The following is a 21,663-nucleotide window of genomic DNA, read 5'->3' as shown; positions in this document are numbered from 1 at the left end:
TACGGCAAAATACGTGATTCAGTTAAGGACTTTGAAAGGAACTCACCCTAGGTTATCTGGATTGGCTCTAAGTCTAATGACAAGTGTCCTTGTAAGAGATGCACAGGGGAGATTTGACAGATAGAAGAGAAGGCAATATGATCACATTGGCAGAAACTGAATAGATGTAGCCACAAGCCAAGGACCACCTGGAGCCGCCAGAAGCTGGAAAAGGAAAGGAACGTATCTCCCCTACAACTTCTGGAGGGAGCACAGTCCTGCCAGCATCCTGATTTCAGAGTTCTGGCCTCCAGAACTGTGAGAGAACACGTATCTGTTGTTTTAAGCCACCCAGTTTGTGGCAACTTGTTATAGTTTGGTACTGTAAAGTGAGGTGCTACTGTTAAAAAACTCAAACTGTGGAAATGGCTTTCAAATTATATAATGGTTAGATGCTAGAAGAATTCTGAGATGCATGAGAGGAAAAGCCTAGGTTGCCTTAAACAGACTATTGGTATAAATGAGTGTTAAAGAAATTGATGATGAGGGCTCAGAAAGTGAGAAGCATGGTAGAAAAAGTTTCTAATGTCTCAGAGGATACATACATCATCATGAACAGAATGTCGGTAGATGTGAATGTTACTTGGCTCTGCCATTGTGTTCTACCATTATGTGGACAGCGGAACTTGTAAGCAATGAACTTGAGTATTTTATTGCAGAGATTTCCAAGCAAAGTGTTGAAGGTGCGGTGTGATTTCTCCTTGCTGCATACAGTAAAATGCAAGACAAAAGAAATAAATTGAAGAAAGAACTGTTAGGAAGAAAAGCAGCAGCATTTGATGATTTAGGAGATTCTCCATCTATCCATATTGCAAAGGATGCTAAAATTAAAAAACTCACTGTTGGAGAGAAGTCCAAGGGTGCAGCTGGACATCCTTTTGTTGAAGAGATTATTTGTGTGACTCACAGACCCACTCACTCATCTCAGCAGAAGCCAGGAATAGAAGTGGAGTTATCCAAGAAAGACCTGTGGATCTTTTGTTAACTGTGTGGACTCCCATGACATACACAGGAGACCCACAAGATTATTAAGAATTAACATATCAGGAGAAACAAGCTTGGTCTGAAAAGAACAGAGAGAGGATGGCATAAGTCTACTGGACTTCTAAAACTCAAGAGCCAGGAAATGGTTGACAGAGTTACCTGGTTGTAAACATGTGGTAGCTGTCAAGACAAAGGAGGAATGACTCTGAGGGCAGAGCCATGGGTGCAAAGGAAGAGACTGGAAGAGCAGTTACAGAGGCAGTGGGTGCAGAGGCAGAGGCCTATGAAGCTGCCTTGGGTTCAGTGGACAGAGCCTCAAGTGACAGAAAATCATTCTCAGGACTTGGAACCTAATGGAATTTACCCTGGTAGATTTCAAACTTGCTTCGGGCTAGTGACTCCTTTATTCCTTCCAATTTCTCCCCTTTGGAATGGGAATGTCTATCTCGCCATTGTATTTTGGAAGCAGACAAATTGTCTTCTAGTTTCACAGGCCCACAGATGGAGGGATTTCGTCACAGGATGGATCATGCCCAGAGCCTGCCAAACCTGATGTAGATGATGAGATTCAAGACTTCTGAGCTGATGATATTTAGATTTTGGTCTTAGTGTTGATTCTGTAGTGGGTTGAGACTTTTCGGGATGGGGTGAATATATTTTGCTTGTGACGAATGTGAATTCTGGGGGGCTAGATGGTGGACTGTAGTGGGTTCAATGGTGGCTCCCCAGGAAGAAATGTCCACATCCTAATCCCCAGAATCTATAAATATCGCCTTATATTGTAAAACATGAGATCAAATTAAGGGTCTTGATCAAATTATGTGCCTCTTAGGCACTTATCTTGGATTATCCAGATCAGCCCTAAATTCAATCACGAGGGTTTTTTATGAAAGGTACACAGGGGAGATTTGACAGATAGAAAAAGAGGTGGCAATGTGGCCACAGGGGCAGAGATGCAGCCACCAAGTCAAGGATCTCCTGGACCCACCAGAAGCTGGAAGAAGCAAAAAACAGAACCTCCCCTAGGGACTTAGGAGGACTTGATCTCCGACTTTGGCCTCCAGACCTGTGAGAATAAATGTCTGTCTTAAGCCATATAGTTTGTGGTGACTTGTTACAGCAGACCTAGGAATCTAACAGAGTTGGAGAGCAGCTTGTTTGTTTGTGCCATTGGTCGGCATCTCCAGCCTCCGTCAGGGACACAGGAGGCAAGAGGAACACCCAGGGAACGCACCACCACATGACCGCTCAGGGCCAAAGTCCCTAGCTGGTCTGCCTCCTTCTCACTGCCTTTTGGGGTCTTCTTATCTTTGTTTATAAATAACATCCAAGGATCTCAGCTGTACTAGCTGGAGGAATAGGAAAAAAGTACATCTGCTCCACGTTTTGGAAGTGGAAGTCCTACCTCCAGAATTTTCACTTTTTCAACCAACTAGCATATTCCAGTTACATCACTCGTTTTAAACATTAGCTTTGGTAATGTCCTTCCTTGCTCAAAATTCTTCAGTGGCTCCCAACTGCCTATAAAATCAGCCCCTGACTCTCAACTCCACATTCATTCCCTCCCTAATCTGACCCCGTCCCAGCCTACCTTTCTGGTATAATGTCCCACTGTGTTCCTCACCAGTGTTCCCAAAATCACGCTTTATCAAACTCAGTTCTTTGGGACGTTAATCAATGTTACATGCACATGGGAGAGAAAAAAAGGCTCTACTGTCAAACGAGTTGGGTAAACAGTGGATTTAGGCAGATGTAAGCCAGTTTATTATTATAGATCTCTCAGATTCTTTAAGAAACCAGTGCGCAAGGTGAATCTCCAAGCAGTTAGAGCACGAAGCGTTTCCCCAACTTCCCGACACGGAACCCACTGTGCCGCCTCCACGGAAGGCACTCTGTGAAACTCTTCTCGTCCCACTTTCTTCTCCAACCAGACTTGCCTGTTTGTTACCATCTGAACTCACTTTGCTTTCCTGCTGTTATAGGAAGGAGCAGCTTCTGTGAAACGTCCATGAGGCCTTGCTGGTGCTCTGGCACTGTTTGATCAGGCACCACTCAATTTCATAAAACTTTCCATTAAAGCTGGACTTCGAGTTCAGAAGTCCCAACCAGAGGTATTATAAAAATAGACTGTGGGACTTGAATCATGTTACAAAATAGAGAATCTGTTTTTTAAATATAAATCCACTTAATAATACCACTGGATGACACGAGGGATGGGAACTGCCCCGTCCACCCTGCCGCACCCAGGGGCAGGGGGTGTGGGCACAGGGGTCAGCAAGCTGGTGGTTGACAGACATCTTCCTCTTCTTTCCTTCTTCTCCATGGCAGCTTGCTCCCGGGGACTCTTTGGGACCCACAGGAAGGGAGGCACTCTCCCCTCCTGGCACTAGCGACTCACTCTGGCTGGAGAGACTCTGGACGGGGAAAGCAGCACTCACCCAACCTGGCCCAAGGTCGCAGGCAGAAGGAAAACGTTAGCAGCCGTGAAGTCAGAAGAGGAGGGAGGACCGGGCTGGGCCGAATCCACGGTTTCAAGAGAAGCCGGATCCAGATGGAACCTTAGCTGTGAAGACAGGTGGATGAGGCCTCTGGAGGTCAGGAGGGGTCAGGAGACGACAGCTAGCACCAAGTGCCATTCATACTTCGTCCTAAAAGTCAGTCTGACGTGTGGCTGGTGGTCTGTGGAGCCACTGTACTCGGAGCACTTCTCTCTGCGCAGAGGCAGTGGCTGCCGTGGCTCCACCTCCCCAGACGCCGCGTTCGGCATCCTCGTCTGCTGGGCCTCTGTGGCGGAGGACGTCCAGCGTGCAGATAAGCTGCTGGCACTGCCACGGAGGGCTGCACCCTCGGTCCACGGTGATGGTCATGGCTGCTGAGGAAGCGAGATCTCCATCTGGGTGCCGAGGACACCGGACGCGACGCGACGGGGCCCCGGGGGCCTCGGGCCAGGCAGCCCGGCAGGGTCAGGGCCGCCCACCATCAGGAGGCCCGCTCCAGGCTGTGCTTCTCCTCCTCCCCCGACTGCAACCAGCTCCAGTCTAGAGACTGAAAGTCAACGGGCACGTTAAAGACACCGTGGCCACCTAGACACTGCCTTCTTCGGGAGGCAACCAGCACAGTTTAGAGGGAAATTGAATTCCTCTCGTTAAGACAGTCTTGTTTTTGCAGGGTACCCCTGAGGTAGAGCTACGGCTGCAAAACCATGCCGGAGCTTTTCTTCAGATGGGCTTGGAGCCCTGAGATTCCGGGAAGGTGATTTAAATATTATTACTGCAGCTCACAGCACTGACTCACGCTCACTGCGGGCAGCTGGTACACTGGGCTAATCTCAGCTCTCGACCTCCAACCTCACCAGGTGAAATGGCCTGGTCACACTTCCTTTTCGTCTGGCAGAAGTGCAAACGGGCAGTGAAAGGATCCAAGTATACACGGCTCGGAGGAGGAAGAACAGCAAGAAGAGACACAGAAAGCCCCAAACCAGAGAAGGACACTTGAATAAATAAGAAGTGGTTACAATAAGCAGTATCCCCTCTGATTCTTCCCCCAAATCAGAAGTTGCAGAGACGCCAGCATGTGACTGTATCGGCAGGAAAAGGCCAGAGAGCCAAGCGGATGATTTAGCGGATGATTTAGCGGATGATTTAGCCTCCTCTCCGCAATTTCAGCTTTGTCTCAACGTACCTGCATCTGGACTCGTTTTTCTTTAGGTCAGCTTCCCTATAACTAAGACTGCTAAGCCCCGAGTCCCTGAGAGGCGGGGTGGTGATGGGCTCTTGCTTTGTTCCCGGAGCCCAGCACTGCACCCCACACACAGATGCCCGGCAATTGTACAGAAGGTGCAGCAGGGGAGAGGCCTTCTCACAGTGATGCTACCTTCTTCGTAAGCAGCGAGTGTAGCAAGGATGAAATGAGATAATGCGCACAAAGTACCTGCACACGCTCAACAGGCATCAGCATTGTTATCATGGGGAATAAGAAGTATGTACTAGAAAATCCTAAGTGTACGCTGCGATCGAGGAAGCACGGCATCGCCTTTCGATCTGCTTTTTCTCGTTTGCTGTAGAAAGAAAGGGCGTGGGGCGGCGGGGCTTCCCACGGGCCATTACCCTTAAGCTCTGGTCCTGGTCCTTCATGGTGTCCTGCAGGGCGTTTTCCAGCTGGGTGCACAGAGTGTGTGCTTCAGCCACGAGGTCTTCGCTAAGAAAAATGATTGAATTATTAGAACGTGGTCAATGTTAACTTTTCAAAGGTGTTTACAAATACGCTAAAGAGCTTCTGGAAAGATTTTAAAAATTAAATAATTATTCTGAGGCTGAGTGTCTTAAAACACCATGTTATTGCCTAAGTGATTTCATCTGTCTAGTTAAGTGCTGTTACAGAAGCTCGAATCCAGCTACGAGCATCACTGTTCACCATGTGAAAAAGCAGCGACCCGGCTTAATAACAAAGCTCTTTCTGACTTAACTAGATTCTCTCCAAACTGCCATAATCTGAAGATCTCTCCCAAACCACCTGTTTTCCACTTTTTGAAATGGACAAAAATATACACACCATGCAATGTCCCCAGATGTCCCCAGCTTGCTGAGATCTGGGGGAAGCAAGTTCTGGGAACTGATTTGTTTACGGTGCTCTCTCCTTCTCTCTGATGAGAAATGCACGTGTCCCCCTGAGAACCCGCCACGGTAAGAAAGAGGAGAGCAGAGCGAGCCATCTGTCCTTTCTAACCTTGGCTCAAGGGCGTGGAGACACAGACAGCAGCCTGTGCCCCCGGGACGACTTCTCCAGAGCTTTGAGGATATCATGGAAAGAGAGTGACAAATCCAGGAGGAAGGGCCCTCGATCCCCTCCTCTCACCGTGAAGGGGGCACTGATGGAAGGAACAGAGCACAGCGCTGCCCAGACTCATCCATGGACTACTAACCAGGCTCCAGGCTCCGGGCCGGCCCCAGAGGCCCCGTGAGAGGCGCAGGACCTGGTTACCATCCTCAAGGAGCTAACAGTAAGTTGGGGAGAGAATTAAGAATCCAAAACAGGGACTTCCCTGACAGTCCAGTGGTTAGGACTCTGCGCTTTCACTGCTGAGGACCCGGGTTCAATCCCTGGTCAGGGAACTAAGACCCCACCAGCCAAACGGCAAAAAAAAATAAAAAATTTAAAAAAATTAAAAATAAAAAATCCAAAACAGTAGAGGCTACAAACCCCCTAAGTACAGGAACAGGATTTTTAAAAACAGCTGTACTGAGCTAAATTTACAAACCCTGAAGTCCACCCATTTAAGGTGCACAATTCCATAGCTCGAGTACACTTACGGAGCTGTGCAACCATCCTGGTGATCCAGTTTGGAATGTTTTCATCACCCAGAAAGAAACCTTGTACCTGTCAGTCACTCCCCATTCCTGCCCCGCCCCCTGCCCTCGGCAATCATTCATGTATTTTCCATTCTATAGATCTGCCCACAGGAACCGATTTTAACTGTCTCCAGTGCCTGGGGCCCAGCAAAGGGAAGGTGCTGAATAAATGTGAGACTGAACCAGAAACAAAAAAAACCCCATAGGTGGTCCAGGAGGAGAAGGATCCCTGTGCCCGTGTGCCAGGGCCGTGGAGGAGGTGGGAGCAGAGGTAGGAAGGCTCCGGGGAAAGGCGTCAGCGGAGCCGAGGTTCTGGAACTTCAGGTTGCAGGAGGGTGAGCCAGGGCTGGTTAAACAGGACTGCTCCACCCCACCCCGAGTTCCTGATCCCAAATCTGCATTTCTGGCAAGTACCCAAGTCTGGTCTGGACCAGACTTTAAGACCCCTGACGGCAGAGCCAGGAATCTGCCCCGGAGCAGTGGGTCAGACTGCGGAGGTGGCTTGAAGGCCTGAGAAGGCTCAGGCTTGGACCCTGAGGCAGCAGGAAGCCATGGCTGGTCCCTAAATAACTTGAGGAATAACTCGATCAAAATGGTCTCCTGTGAAGGCTGATTTGACCAGAGGGGCCTGGAGGCAGCACTAGCGGGGGAAGCAGGGAGGGAAAAGTTTGCTGGAAGGGCTCTGGGGCTCTGCTCCCAGCTCTGCAGCAGGGGTGCAGGTGATGAGTGGGGCAGGGAGAGGCCACAGGAGGGACCAATGACACGCGACTCAGGCGTGGAGGCCAGGGCACGCCCGCAGGGACCTGGTTCTACGAGCAGACCGCGACGGGTGGACTAGAGGACAGCAGGGACTGGCCAGCACTTCCAGGTTCCCATCCAGCAACAAGCAACGCGACCTCAGACGAGGAAACCTTAGTCAGCAAGCCAGGAGGAGCTCTGAGAGCAAAACACCCCATCTGTCCCCACAGCGCCCGGCAAAGGGAACAAACATGGAGGAACACGCACAGAACCACCGACGGGTGACCGACACGCCCCTGACTCCTGCACTGGGCATGGCGAAGGGGGACGCACCTCTTCCTGACGGCCTCGGGTAAGCTGTCAGGGGCTGGGCAAGGCTGTGACAGCAGCTGGCTGGGGTGACTCAGGCGGGACGTGTTCATGCTGTCTGGGCTTCCGCTGACGGGACCTCGGACCTTGCTCTAGATGACAAAACCAGGAAGAGAGTCAGCAGTTTTGGAGCAAACAGATGTTTCAAATTTTGCATTCACACCAGGGTATTTTCTTTTTTTCAAGTTTTTTTTTTTTTTTTTGTGGACCCTTCCTAAAGTCTATATTGAATTTGTTACAAGATTGCTTCTGTTTTTTATGTTTTGGTTTTTTGGCTGAGAGGCACGTGGGATTTTAGCTCCCTGACCAGGGATCGAACCTGCACCCCCTGCATTGGAAGGTGAAGTCTTTAACCACTGGACTGCCGGGGAAGTCCCAGGCACCACACCAGGGTATTTTCTCATGAGACAACTGGCCACGAGACACAGGCTCTTCCTGGAGAAATAGGTCAACATCGCTATTTGATGGTTTGCATTTCAGTTTAGAAACTGTTTCTGTATCTATAGGTGTGCTTTTTGGTAAAAGTTTCTAGGGGCTTCCCTGGTGGCGCAGTGGTTAAGAATCCGTCTGCCAATGCAGGGGATACGGGTTTGACCCCTGCTCCGGGAAGATCCCACATGCCACAGGGCAACTAAGCCCGTGCGCCACAACTACTGAGCCTGCGCTCTAGAGCCCACAAGCCACAACTACTGAGCCCACGTGCCACAACTACTGAAGCCTGTGCACCTAGAGCCTGTGCACCGCAACAAAGAGTAGCCCCTGCTTGCTGCAACTAGAGAAAGCCTGTGTGCAGCAACGAAGATCCAACGCAGCCAAAAATAAATAAATAAATAAATAAATCTATTAAAAAAAACAGATTCTAACTACAGAGAGATCTGAGGGCTCTATTTCATTAGTTGGGTCGCTTAATGAACTCCTACAAGGAAATTAGAAGGAAGGTGTGTTTACTCTTTCCAAGTAGAAGACAGACACACAAAGGTCCTAAGTGACTTTCTGTGACTCGCACCATCCGCGGGACAGAAGGAGACTAAGGTGTTCTGACGCCCCAGGCTGCAGTGGCCACTCCACCTTATGCAGCCGTGCTCCCCTATCCGTGACCAAGTCGCTCTGCTGTCACCTCCTCAACTTCCCTGCAGCCCACACGGCAGCGCGGTCTGTCCCACCAGCTCACTTCCAAGACACAGCTTTTACCCGGCTCTTCTCCCTTCTCTGTCCTGGGCTCTCTTTTGCGCTGAGGGTTCTCTCTGAGCAACACTCAGTGGGATCACAGCTACGCTGAGACGGCGGGCACAGAAAGTGTGGGCTGAGTGCTGCACGGCACAGGCACAGCTCAGGACCCACCAGGCCACACGGGCACGTGCTGCTGGGGCTGCATGCAGATCTCCAGGAACCTGGGCGTGTGACCTCGTCTGGAAAAAGGATCTTTGCAGGTGTAGCTAAGGAGCCTGTGATGAGCTCACCCTGGACTATCTGGGTGGGACCTGAATCCAGCGACAAGTGTTTTTACAAGAGATACTCAGAAAAGAGACACAGAGAAGAGGGTCACGTGGAGACAGAGGCAGAGACTGGAGGGATGCTGCCACAAGCCAAGGAGCACCGGGAGCCACGGAAATGGACGAAGAGGTGAGGAAGGAGGAGTGATTCTCCCCTCCAGCCTCCAGAGGGAGCCTGGCCCCGCGACACCTGGATGGCGGCCTTCTGGCCTCCAGGACCGCGAGAATAACTGTGATAATTTATCACAGCCGCCACCCGCACAATAACACAAGAACACAGGCGCCCACCCCGGCCCTCCGCACTCACACCAAGTCACGGAGCAGAGAAGTGGAAAGGGAGCGGCAGCAGCGGAGCGCTGGTGGTGGCCCTGCGGTCCCCACGCTGGGTGCGTGGGCTGGGGACGGCAGCACAGGGCCCCGCCGAGGGTCACTCACACAAGCAATCTTCAGGAGGTTCCAGAGCTCCTTCTGCCGCTTCTCCTGCAGCCGAACCACAGTCTTCTCATCCTCGCTCATTAAGCTCACCACCTCCTCCACCTTGGGCAGCAGCTCCAGAGCCTTCTGCTTACAGACCACAGTCTTACTGTGAAGAACAAACATGACAAGCTCCAGCGGCACGTGGGTCGGAGGAAGCAGGACGCAGCCCCGGCAGTTAAGGCTCCGCTCGGCGCTGCAGGTGGAGGTCCCGGGGCTCAGGCGAGTGGGCGAGGCCTCGCACACAGCCCGCGGAGGAAGGCGGCCCGATACCTGAGCTGCGTGTAGATCACTCGCACTTTCTTCTCGAAGCCTTGGATGGCCTGCAGGAGCAGCCGCACCATTTCCTGACTGTCGCCATCCGTTCGCTGGTCTGCAAAGAGGGACGGGGTCGCACGGTCCGCGGGGGGCTGGCCTGGTGCCCGGGTAGCGAGGGACCCGGGAGGTGGCCCACTCACCTCGGGGCTTCTCCCTCAGCCTCCGGTAAAGCTCCCGCGCCTGCTCTTCTCTGAAACACACGGGACAGCAGCTTTGTCAGCATCGAGCAGAGGTCAACAAGCTCACCTGCAGCGCCGAGGCCAGCTCCTGCCGGCAGGACTACTCGTTTCTAGAAGCCAGACGGGCAGCACATCCCGACTGGAGCAAATGATCGCTCCTGGTGATGTTACAGGTGAAACCCATGACGAGGGAAGGCTCGCCTCATTATCAAAACTCAAACACCTCCAAGGTCTAGTGAGAATCTTCAGGACAGGAGTCTCCTCTGAATTCCCTGCCCGCCCGGCTCCTGCCATCGGGACTCTGGGTGCAGTCTGTTGCTGGACCTGAGCCCGGAGAACGCGGCCCCCAAAAACTCAAGCCCAGGAGCAGGCACAGACGCCCTCCCCGTGCCCCTAACACAGTGAGACGGGCTGACATTCTCAGGGGTGACTTGTGTTTGAAAACCAGAGGAGAATAAAGGGTTAAATGACTTGAGAAAACATGGACTACAAATAATTAAATTTCTGATGTTCGGCGCCTGGTCCTAGGAATCCTAGCAGAAGCGTCAGAGGACACGGCTGAGCCCCAAGGAGGCAGCTCCTGCGGGGCCCCGAGGCTCCCCTGCCCCTCCTGTCCGCTCCCAGGGCTGCAGGTGGGGCTGCTCTGCCTAGGTACCCCCTGCACCGCCCTCCCCCACTCCCGGAGCCAAGGCCAAGCTCCTGATCAAGACTCAAATGAATTGTCCAGATCCCACCTTCTAAGACTTGCCAGCCTCCTCCCCTGTTCTGCTTTCTGCTCCTCGGGCCACAGCGAGTGAGGGTGGGCTGGGCGGCCCTGGCGTCTAATCTGATACTTTGGTCAAGCAAAGGCTCCTGGGACAGCAGCCTCCGTAGTTCACGAGCCACCGCTGGGGGCGTTATCTGAACTGGTCCCCATAGCTGTGAGGTCGGACATCGCTTCTCTATCCTGTGAGGCTCAGAGTGACGGAGGTGTGCCCGTGCTCAACTCTGCATGTGCCGAGATGACCCCCCAGGGGCCGAGCTCCAGGGGGAACGGGGCTCCACAGGGACCGCGCTCGAACCATCCCGACACACACACTCATACCCACACACACAAAGAGAGACACACTCACACACAGACATATTCCCATACAGGCTCACTCTCACACAACACACACACATATACATACACACACTCACAGGTCGTCCAGCGTCCCGCCCTGCTTCCAGCCCAGGGGGCTGCGCTGCAGGTCCACGATGTCCGTCTGTAGCGCCATCATCCGCTCCACCAGCTGCTTCACCTCGTTCTCCTGAAGGAAGAGCGGTGCTGAGGCCAAGGACGCAGCGAGAAACTCCTGAGACACGGGGTTCTCGGGGGAGCCCCCCGGCCTCACCGCAGACCCTCAGCTGACCAGCCGGAAGGGACCTGGACTTGGAGCCCTGCAGTCGGATCTGGGGTCGGCCACCTGTCAGCTGTGTGGCCCTCGGGCAGGTTATCTGACCTTGCGCTGCAGTTTCCTCCACCGTAAACTAGGCTCTCAAAGGACTGCGTTAGGGTGAGAGGAGACAGAGCAGGTCGGGGCCTGGCCCGGTCCTGGCGTGGAGAAGTGGCCGGGGCACATTCTCTTCTCCAAATTCGTCGATTATCTCAGGGATTACACCCACGAGTGCCAAGACTGGGGGTACGCTCGTGTCCCTGTGGTTGAACAAGGTACTGCCGATGGACACCCACCTTTAAGGAGGCATATCGGTACTGATTTATAGAAACAGATGTTAAGACACGGAGGTGAAACTCCCTGCCCAAGTTCACAGGGAAAATGGTGACAAAGTCCAGGAAAAAGCCTTGGAGACCACAGTCTTCCATTTATATGAGGTCTGCCACGTCACACCCTGGCCTCATAATCAACACTTTTCAGTGGCATCTGATTTACACTGTCCTAAGCCTTGCCCCGTAGACCCGTTCTTTCCTGGGGATTTCTCGTCCCGAGGAGGTTAGGACAACCTCCGACGAGACAGCATGCTGCTCCTTCATCCAAGGCCCCTCCTCGTGGCAAGAGGACAATCCACGCTGGAATCCCGACTCCAACCTGTGCAGCTCCCGGACCTGCACGGCAGGGCCCCCTGCAGTGTCCCCCACCCCCGCCTCTCCCCTTCTTTCCAGCAAGTCCTAGCTGAGGGCAGAGAGCTGGGAGAGGAAAATCTCATTTTTGACGTACAAGCTCGATCGAGCGCGCAGTGAGAAAGGGGAGGACAGCAGTGAAGAGGCTCGCGCCCTTGGCCGGCCTGGGGACCCCAGGGTGCCTCCTACCCGTCCACAGAGCTCCACGGCCTGCTCCATCTCCCTCCAGGCCAGCAGCAGCTTGTCTGACGCTGAAAAAAAATGGAAGGAAAATAAAATTAAAGCAAAACGAAAACATCCCCAAACCCAAACAGAAAACAAGCGATTCAATGGCAAGGGGACAAAAGACACCTCGGAAAGAAGAAGAAAGGAACGGTCTCTCGAGACCCATCACAAACAGTACACTCACTGATCCCAAACTCTTTCTGCTCACTGTACTTCTCCAGGTCAATCTGGATGCTGGTTTTAAAGAAATCCAGCTTGGCCTTGAGCTGCTGAGACATAGAGGCCATGGAATTCTTCATCTTGGACAGGCAGCTGTTGTTCCGGAGCAGATTCATCCTGCAGGGACCCCGAGAAACAGAACCGTGGGGTGTCTCTGGCCTCCAAGTGCCAGTTCCCGGACAAGAGCAAACCCAGCTCAAACACGACGGCAGGCCCCCGCTGTAACTGGTATAACCGCAACAAGAGCAGCCACCTATAACCGTAACGACGATCTCCTGGCCCTCGGCAACGGGTGAGGTTCTGCTCCCAAACTGGAATTAGGCCAAGTACCACACGAAGCGACCCAAATCAGCCACAACCCGGGGAAAGAGTCAGCCCGGCCCGGCAGGACGGTCAGGGGAGGCTGGCCGACCCACGCCACAGCAAGCCCTTCCGAGGCCCCAGCGCCGTCCGCTGACCACACTGGCCTGGTCGGGTCTGACGGAGCCTCCCTCCGTCCCACCCTTCCAGACCAGCGTTCCCCTGCTCGCTCTCCCAACGGCCACCCCTGGGCCCTCGCCTCTGCCACCGTCCTGCGGCCGGGCCACCGGGCAGCTCCGAGCAAGTGAAGGCGAACCACCGGGCACGTACATGGCGGCGCGCTGGCCCTGCTGCAGGCGGCCGCAGTCCTCCTTCAGGGCCTGGATGCTGTGCCAGACCTGACCCCACACCTTCCTCAGCTGGAAGAACGGGAGGCTCCTCTTGGGCTCTTGCACTGGCCAGAGACACACACGACCGTCAGGGAGCGGCACCTGCGACGGCCCGCCTCCTGCCCGCGGAGCTCGCAGGCACATCTACACTACACCGTTATACAATGCTCTGCTGCTACACAACCATGCTGGGTGCTGGGCCTGGTTACCGTCGCAGACATTTTTGTGCCCTGGTAGAGCACAGGCACGTCAAAAGTTACAGATGCACAGAACACCCCGGAAGGTAGACCCCAGGAGTCAGGCAGCAGTGGTTTCCCGGGGGAGCTGGGGAGACAGAGGCACTTACTGCCTACCGTACAGTCTTTTTGATTTTTTGGTATCGTGTGCACGTATCGATTATTAAAATATGAAGACGACTTCAAACATCAAGAAAATGGTCACATGGCTGAATTTCAGCGGCCTGTCTGTCCTCTGTTTAAATGAGGTTGACATTAATTGAAGATGGATGTCCTTTCCTCTCTTCACCTGGGCTACTCCTCGCGGGTGCAAGTGAGGAAGGCTGCCTGACTGAGGGCCGGAGGGACTCATCTTCTCAGGGGCGACCCCTCCCTCAGTCCAGGGCTCTCCCTCCAGCCTCGTCCCAAGCACTGTAAGTAATTATCTTTTGAAAAGATCACGCTGTTCTTACGGATACAGCTGACGCTTTCAGGCTGGGGCCGTGGGGAGATCTGGGTCTCATAGGCGACCCTGTTGTTGTCAAAGAGGAAAACGAGATCCATGTCCAGGGTGCGGCCCTCGTTCAGCTGCAAATGGACAAGAGCAAAATGAGGCCTCGTGGACCCAGCCCCTCCTTTTCTCAAGCAACAAGGGGGGAGTCTTCAGAGGGTCCCAACAGCACCGTCCTCAGAGAGCAGGTGCCGGGCGCCCACTGAGCCTTTCCTAGGGGCCGCGGCCTCTACTTCCCTTGGCTGTTCCTTTTACACTTATTCCCAATGCAAACCTCATCTACAACTTACTCTGCTCTGTTTTATTCTCTGATTGTCTTTATCGTGCAACTTAGATGGTTTGCTTTACTGTCCAGTGACTGTCTCTCCTGCGTTAACTTTCCAGCTCTTTCTGTGCAGCTGTCAGCACGGTTCTGCACACACGAGGTGTGTCAAAAATGGTTTTGGTTGACTTGGAAAAATGAAGCATTACTTTGGCAGCAAAGGCAAAAGAAAGGCACTCCCAGTGGTCTGGAAGGAACAGGCAAAGCGTGGGGTGGCTCAGGTCTCCTATCAGGTTCACGGGATCTCGCATTCCAACCTCAAAACAGGCAGGCGCCTACCCTGCGTGGTAACAGACTGCCTGGCACGACGGAGTGGGACGGGATGGGCGATCAGCTCTCCGGGGTCGGGTGGGGCTGGGGCGCCTGCAGGAGGCCGGTCTCACCTTGCCGTCGGAGGCGCACTGAGCGGCGGGCTTGTCGGGGGTCAAGGCCAGACCCGCTTCCTGCAGCAGCTCCTGGTCCTCCTCAGCGATGCCTGTGTCCTGCTGGATCCGGGCCTGCAAGCTAGGCAGACTCTCGTCCTCTGCCACGGGGTAGGTGTGAATGGTGCCCGTGACCATGTTCAAGACGTGAACCAGCTGCAACGCAACCCAGGACAAACCACCTGACACTCCCGCTTGCTGGCCCGGATCCTCTGCTACTCCCCACACCTCCCAGCCTCCCAGAGGCCTGGCCTGGGGAGGAAGGCCAGCGCTGGGCCACACACAGGAGTCTTCCCACTCTTGTCCGTCCACAGCTACGACCTCGCGACCCACAACGGTCAGCAAGGGGTCCCATCATCCTCTCATGTGGAGATGCCCTCATGGGAGCCTGCGTTTGCCCACTGGTCGGGCAGCCGATGGCTCGCAGCCTTGGGCTAACTTGGCGTAGGCTCACCTTCAAGTTTAAGATGTCGTCCAGGGCCTTGAAGCAGCCGTTGGGCCCGTAGACGGGGTCGGTGCCCCTCTGTCGGGGGTGCCACATCAGCATCAGCTGCAACCACTTCTCCAGCCGCTGGGCCAGGACGCTGAGAAGAGGGGGCCGCGTGCGTGTGTGTGTGTGTGTGTGTGTGTGTGTGTGCGCGTGCGTACGGGCCCAGAGCCAGCCTCAGGGCCCCGCGTGGGAACTGAAAGGCACTCACACCTCACACGCACGTGACCATCACGCGGACGGGGCCAAAGTGATCCCTGAGGATGAACTAACCTAAGGAAAGACGAGCCTTTCCAACAAAACGACTCACTCAGGCACTCACCCCTCCCAGATCCGCGCCAACACCCTCACATCAGGGCGTCCTGGCAGATGGCTGTGCGAGAACCTCAGGAAGCTTCCTATGTGCTTCCCAGGCCCGCCCCACCTCAGGAGAACCGCCCACACAGTCCAGACCCCTCGCTGCCGATTCGCTTTGTCGGTCACCCCGGGGACCCCTCGGGGGGTCCACATGACAAAGTTCTCACTTCTCCCGGCCCGGCGGGGCCCTGCCGGCACCCTCAGAGGCCCTTGCCACGCCCCCAAGAAAGCCCTGCAGAGGCCAGCACCACTACGAGCTGCCTCTCCTGGGCCCACCCCCACCCCCCATCTTTCCCCATGCCTGTCCTGCACATCTTTCCAGATTCTTCCAGAAAGTTCCAGCCCACCCAGTCATCCTGCGCAGCTAGTCCACTCGGTACCTCTCTCCCCATCCTCCAAACACTCATGGTCACTGTGCTCCATGCTCCTCAGCTGTGTGTGGCCGCCTGGCAGTTTTCCTCTGTACTAGCCCCCAATTCTGATAGGATTACCTGACTGCTAATATTCTGGCTCTAAGACCAGGCGGCAGTGCCGTTCAAACCGCAAAGGTTTGTTTGTTGACAGTAACACACGATTAGGCTGCAGGCAAAGAGAAATAACGCGTAATCCCCTGGCGGTCAAAGGCTTACAGCTGACCAGAAGGCAAACCCTCTGCAAAACCAAATGTCACACGAGGTAGAAGCTTCTTGGAGTGATGAAAGGTACAGGTTGCTGTGTGAATTCGGGAAGGAGAAGACTTCTAGATGGGGTCGGGGGGAAGGCGTTCTAAGTTTAACACTGAGATAGACTATGCCAGGTGCCGGCCACAGCAGGATGTCCCGATGTCAGAGCTACCAGGACGTCGGCTCTGACATCCATTTCTAAAACAGGAAGGACACGACGCGGAGGGGAAGGCCTGGGGCCGTACCTGTTGAGGTTGCTCGGGTGGGGTAACGAGCTGGAGAACTTCACGGCTCCGTTCAGGTCCTCACTAACCACAATGTCCATCTCACTCTTCTGCCGGACTTTGGAGTGCCTGCGGACGCAGGGCCCGGTCTGTCACGCTGCTCGTGATGACCCTGCATCACCCAGCAGCCAACAGCCCCTCTACACCGGTAGCCTTGCACCTGACAACTGGACAGGATGCCCCCGGGTCACTAGTCAACCCCTTGGGATGCCGGCCCGTGCGTCTGCGTCCTGCTAGGATGCTTCTCTGAGAGTTTAAGGCCGTCAGTACTGCCCAGTGAGTGTCACTGACCTTCAGGCTTGTACTGCTGATTCCTGGCCTCACCTTGGCTCATCCTTATCTTTCTTCTACTTTTCATCAAACACAAAACTCTCACGTTTTGGTAGAGGATGAAATTAGGACGTGCACACCAAGATCACTGCATGAGGATCCTGTTCACGTGAAACCTGCACGCACCACACACTTCCCTCTTAATGCATGTGGCTAAGCGTTACTTCTGATGGTGAACAGTTACATTTCCCAACTTAGAGACCCTTCTGATGTATCTGAAATAGTATTTGAAGGAAGCAAAGTTTTAAACTGGTTTCAAATCTTCTCGGTGACAAGGGTGATGACGTAAGTCTGAATAATGCTTCACAGATAACCAAGCACCGACTGTGAACACGCCCTTCTCTGCCCGATGACCCCATGTGGTAGACGGTTTTCAGCCACCCATTCAGCGGTAAGGAGGTGAAGATCAGGTGACCTGCCCAAGGTCACACCACCGGGGCCTCAGATCCAAAGTCTGGCGCTCCTTCTACTCTGTCTAAATGTCTACATCCTTCCTTTTCAAAAACACGTAAGAAATTCAAACGCAAAATGCTTTAGCCCTGAAGCCTCACTGGCGAGGGGTGAACCGGACCATGTGGAGCACACGTAGCCGGGAAGAGCTGGGGTCCAGCTGGAACCTGCCTGCTCTACGTCAGGCTGTCATTACACACAATGGGATGGTCCTCTGACAGAAACTCGGTCTGTCAACGGGAAACCATACAGATAAAGAAAAGGACACAGTAAGTGAAATGCTCACTGCTTAGGCCGGTCCTAAAATGTACTTCACAGTAGCTCAGTGACAGGATAATAAAGCTCAAATTGCATTTGTCCTGAAATTACTATCTACCTGCCATCTGAGATGAGAGTGAAATTGCTAAAGCTGCCTGAGGCATTACAAGGCAGACAAGACAGACACGTCTCACAGCTACTAGGTTTCAGAGATGTCCACCTGCAAGTGGTCACCCGGCCTCCCGGCTCCGTACAAGAGGCTGGCTCTGCAGACAAGAAACTTACTATGAAGATGCCAGGCCATTAGAGATAGCTTCAAATAGCATTTCTTCTTCTAGTTCTAATGGACTTTAACTCATCTTGTTATAAATAATGGAAACGCTCGACATTTGAACTGAAAAAAATGCAGTAATTCCTTGGTTAGTTAAAAACACTATAGATGTACAGACATGTAAATTTTTTGTCATGATGGTTACATGATAAGGTGTGACTCTAATGTAATGAGCTAATTCAACACTCCAGAACCCAGCTCAGGAGTGCTGCCTCTCCTAAAGTCAGTCCCCACAGGAGGGCACTCCCTGCCATGCCACCAGGCTCCTCAGGAGCTGGGACCATGCCCGGTTCATCTCTTCCAGTGTCTGGCATGTGAACGGTGACTGAACTGGACCGCGTCACACAAAACTACTCTTCTGGAATTGATTTCAAAGGCTACATCTTAGACTTATAAATAAACAATCTCATGATGTAAGTACCTGTCCTTTGAAAAAGTCAATGTTTTCGCTACTTCCAGAAAGATACTGAGAAACGTGACAACAGCCAGTGTGGACCCACAAAGGGGCAGCTTCGTACGTTCCTGGTGGAAACGTTATTTATACAAACTTTCTGTGGAGCAATTTGTTAGTGCACATGGAAGACCTTTAAAATGCGGATAATCTTTGATCTGTTGATCCCATTGCTAGGAATTTATCCCAGGGAAATAACTGCGGACATACAAGGATTTCCCTACAATGATGTTATTCTTGGTGTTATTTTAAGAAGTAAAAATTATAAACCACTGATTCTTCCAGTAATGGGGAACAGGTTAAACCAACTACAGTGGAACAGCAAACAGACGTGACAAAGAACACGGAAAAACAGAAAGCATTTTCTGTAGCAAGTTTGAGAGGCAGGTTCTATGAGAGTACGTAGGGTAACCTACTTTGTTTTTTAAATAAACACAGGCACAATGAAGAATCTGGAGACACAGAGATATGTTCACGGCAGTTGGAGGCAATTCTCAGTGTAAAAATCCTGGAAGAGCACGTACAGGGCAGTGTGCATATCACACTGTCACTGAGGTAAAATGGGGCGGCATACATAAATGAGTTAACGAACAGCTACATGCCCATTTGCTTGTACACGTCCAAGACATCCTCAGAGGCGGACCCAAGATCAAAAGGACCAGATGCCTGTGGGGAGGAACCATGACTCTTCACTTTTATACTCTGAAGTTTGAACCACATGAACTTACCACTGCTCCAAAAAATAAAAACTGGAGATAAAAAAATAATGTTGAACAACAGTAGCATCATTTCAATTAGTGTGTGGTCTCTCAAGGAATCATTTTGAATGAATCCTAACTGACTTAGGGGGATGTTAGTTTTTAAATGATGCATTTCAGTAATGGTTAACTTTTATGTATGCAATGAACCACACGTTAGTATTATAATCAGAAAAGAAGTTTCAAAATACAGAGTAATTTTTAAAAACTTAATTGTATCCTTTGACTTTTTTTATTAGAAAATCTCTTTTTGGAAATGTATTCAGTTCACATTTTAAGCCACTTTTTGACACTTTTAAAAACAGTAAAATTTGTCAACAATAAATTTTCATGTAAATACAGCTCATTATTTGTCATGTGAACATGCTATTTGTTTGTTTACCAATGCACAGTGTTTTCAGTGTAAGCGTACACTACACACACACTCTGTAAACATAATGACCTCCTGCCCTGCACAGAGCAGTCATTTACACAGTACTGGATTTAAAGCTGTTAAGGTTCAGAATCCAGGTTGACACTTAACAACCTTCCATCTTTCCAGGCTTTTGCAGCTCAGACTGCCCACGTGCCAGGTCTTAACGGGACTTCCTCTGGGTGAGAGGTCACAGGTGTCTCAGGCCCAGCCTGGGGTGCCCAGTGAGACAGCACAGGTGAGGTGACATCTGACAAAGACAGGGGCACACTCCCCGCTTTGGGCGGCCAGCCCGCCCCAAGCCCTCACTCACCACTGCACAGGCTGCCAGTTGGGCAGGAAGGGCCGGAAGCCCGTGATACACTCGAAGGCCAAGGTGCCGAAGCTCCAGTAGTCCACGGTCACCGTGTACTTCTGCTGCTCTAGCAGCTCAGGGGCCTGTGGTGACAATGTGGGGACATACCTGAGCTGCTCCCCATCTGAGGGTTTACCACAGAGGGGGGCACCCAGCCTCTTATCGTGCCCCATGCTCCCTGGGCCCCGCTCCAGGTGAGGAGGTAACCACGTGTTCAGCAGGTGGTACCTAACATCTCTCTGGACCTCATTCAGTCCCGGTGCTGAAACAAGGGCCTGGGGGTATTTTAGGTGAACCGGAGTGCAGCGTGTATCCTTTTCCCAGCACTGTGCAGGGAGGGGAAGACAGGGCACGGACAACAAAGGAAAGTGATCCGGCCAGGCACACCCATTCACAGCACACGCACTGCATGCCAGCTGGTCCCCTAAAGTGGTGAGGTCCACAGCATGCGGTCGGACAGCGGGATGGATTGTTGCAGTCAGGTAGGAAAGGCCAGATGCATGGCCACTGCCCAAGCAGAGAGGCTGGGACAACCAAGGAAAGCTTCCCAGCACAGGTGGGACGGGAACGGATCAGAGTGCCTCAGGGCAGACAGCCCAGAAAGGACCATGACAAGCGAAGGCGTGGAGGCAGGACTGAGCACAGGCTGGCTGGAGGCATGACACTCATGAAGGACCACGGAGTCCAAACAAAGAGGAAAAACGTGGGGACGCACAGGTCAGCCTCTGTGTCTGGTTATGGACAGAAGTTTTAGGTCCGCAAGTGAACAATTTGGCCGAACATCCTTGTCAGAGCCTGGGGTCCTCACTAACTGCTGCTGAGCTGACGAGGGGTCCAGAGGACACCGGGCAGGACCCACAGGGTCACGTTATGTGGACACACGTGCTGAGTCACAGCCCCGAGTCCCCGCTCTGAATCCTCTACTCCCCAGGGCAGGTGATAAACCGGCAGTCCACTGCCTGGTTGGGGGGTTAGTGGGAAGTATGGGTACGCTCAAAAGGACCTCAATAATTGCTTTCTCTCTTTCTGTATGAGAACCACGTAGGATAATTAAGCTCGTCGAGCCCAGTGGCTTTCAACCTTTTTTTGTTTTTCTTTTTTAAATTGTAGACTCCTTTAATCAACATGTTCTGGTTATCATCTGCAAACAATCTATTACCAAGTTCTGCTGGGTCTCTTCCAGGCATTTCTTGAACCATCCTCTACATCCTCAAGGCCCTCCACCAGCTCGGACCAGCTCAGTACAACAGCCTCCTTACCACTCACCCACTACCTGCAATTCACCCTCCACGCTGTACCAAGCGTGGTCTCCTCAAAAGGTGAACCCAATCCCTCTCACACTTAGAAACCTTCCACGTCTCTCCAGAGGCTTCAGGATAAAGTTTAAAATCTCTAACCCAGCCAACAAGGCTTTGAATAATCTGTCCTCTACCTCTCTCTCCAGCCTCAACTCGAGATACCCTCTTCCTTCTTCTCTGGCTCCTGCCACACCTTCTGGTCTCCCATGTCCTATCCCTTTACCTGGAACTTCCTCTCTCTCCCCCTCCCCCAGCCCCCCTTTCCCCCACTCATCCTTCAGGTCCCAGACCAGGCTAGGTCTTCCTAAAATATATTCTCATAACACCCTGCACTTTCCCTTTGCAGTATTTATCACAATTGTAATTTCTTCATTATTTGTGTATCAGGGTGATGCCTGCTTTCCTCCTAAACTCTAAAACTACACTTGACCAATATTTCTTGGATGAATGAGTGACTCAAATAGAACCGCAGTATTAAGACCAAATAACAAAAAGAAAGGGTGGGAGCTCGAAGCTCAGCCCTCTCTCCTCCATGGCCCCCGAGATGCTGCGTGGATACTGAGGCCCCTACAGACCAGCAAGAACCT

The 21,663-nt window shown here is 52.6% G+C and overlaps 1 protein-coding gene across 2 annotated transcripts in view; it reads right to left on the bottom strand.

The window, feature by feature from the left end:
- Positions 1-2,748: 2,748 nt before the first annotated feature.
- The window catches only part of IKBKB (inhibitor of nuclear factor kappa B kinase subunit beta), a 47,466-nt gene continuing 28,551 nt past the window's right edge, over positions 2,749-21,663 (bottom strand). For both annotated transcript variants that reach the window (XM_027122921.1, XM_027122923.1), the window contains exons 8-22: positions 19,737-19,861; positions 16,395-16,502; positions 15,098-15,227; positions 14,605-14,799; positions 13,862-13,976; positions 13,115-13,238; positions 12,450-12,601; positions 12,230-12,291; positions 11,122-11,231; positions 9,904-9,953; positions 9,719-9,818; positions 9,407-9,554; positions 7,443-7,570; positions 5,130-5,220; positions 2,749-4,068 (exon numbers count right to left, since the gene is read on the bottom strand). In XM_027122921.1, the coding sequence (XP_026978722.1) occupies positions 4,003-4,068; positions 5,130-5,220; positions 7,443-7,570; positions 9,407-9,554; positions 9,719-9,818; positions 9,904-9,953; positions 11,122-11,231; positions 12,230-12,291; positions 12,450-12,601; positions 13,115-13,238; positions 13,862-13,976; positions 14,605-14,799; positions 15,098-15,227; positions 16,395-16,502; positions 19,737-19,861 (1,704 nt within the window). In that variant the 3' untranslated portion in view covers positions 2,749-4,002. The remainder of the gene's footprint in view (positions 4,069-5,129; positions 5,221-7,442; positions 7,571-9,406; positions 9,555-9,718; positions 9,819-9,903; positions 9,954-11,121; positions 11,232-12,229; positions 12,292-12,449; positions 12,602-13,114; positions 13,239-13,861; positions 13,977-14,604; positions 14,800-15,097; positions 15,228-16,394; positions 16,503-19,736; positions 19,862-21,663) is intronic.

The sequence above is a fragment of the Aethalodelphis obliquidens genome, unplaced genomic scaffold, assembly GCF_003676395.1.
Source record: "Aethalodelphis obliquidens isolate GAN/ISIS:26980383/991018 unplaced genomic scaffold, ASM367639v1 scaffold25, whole genome shotgun sequence".
NCBI classification, from domain to species: Eukaryota; Metazoa; Chordata; class Mammalia; order Artiodactyla; family Delphinidae; genus Aethalodelphis; species Aethalodelphis obliquidens.
This window is presented reverse-complemented; position numbering and strand designations above follow the sequence as displayed.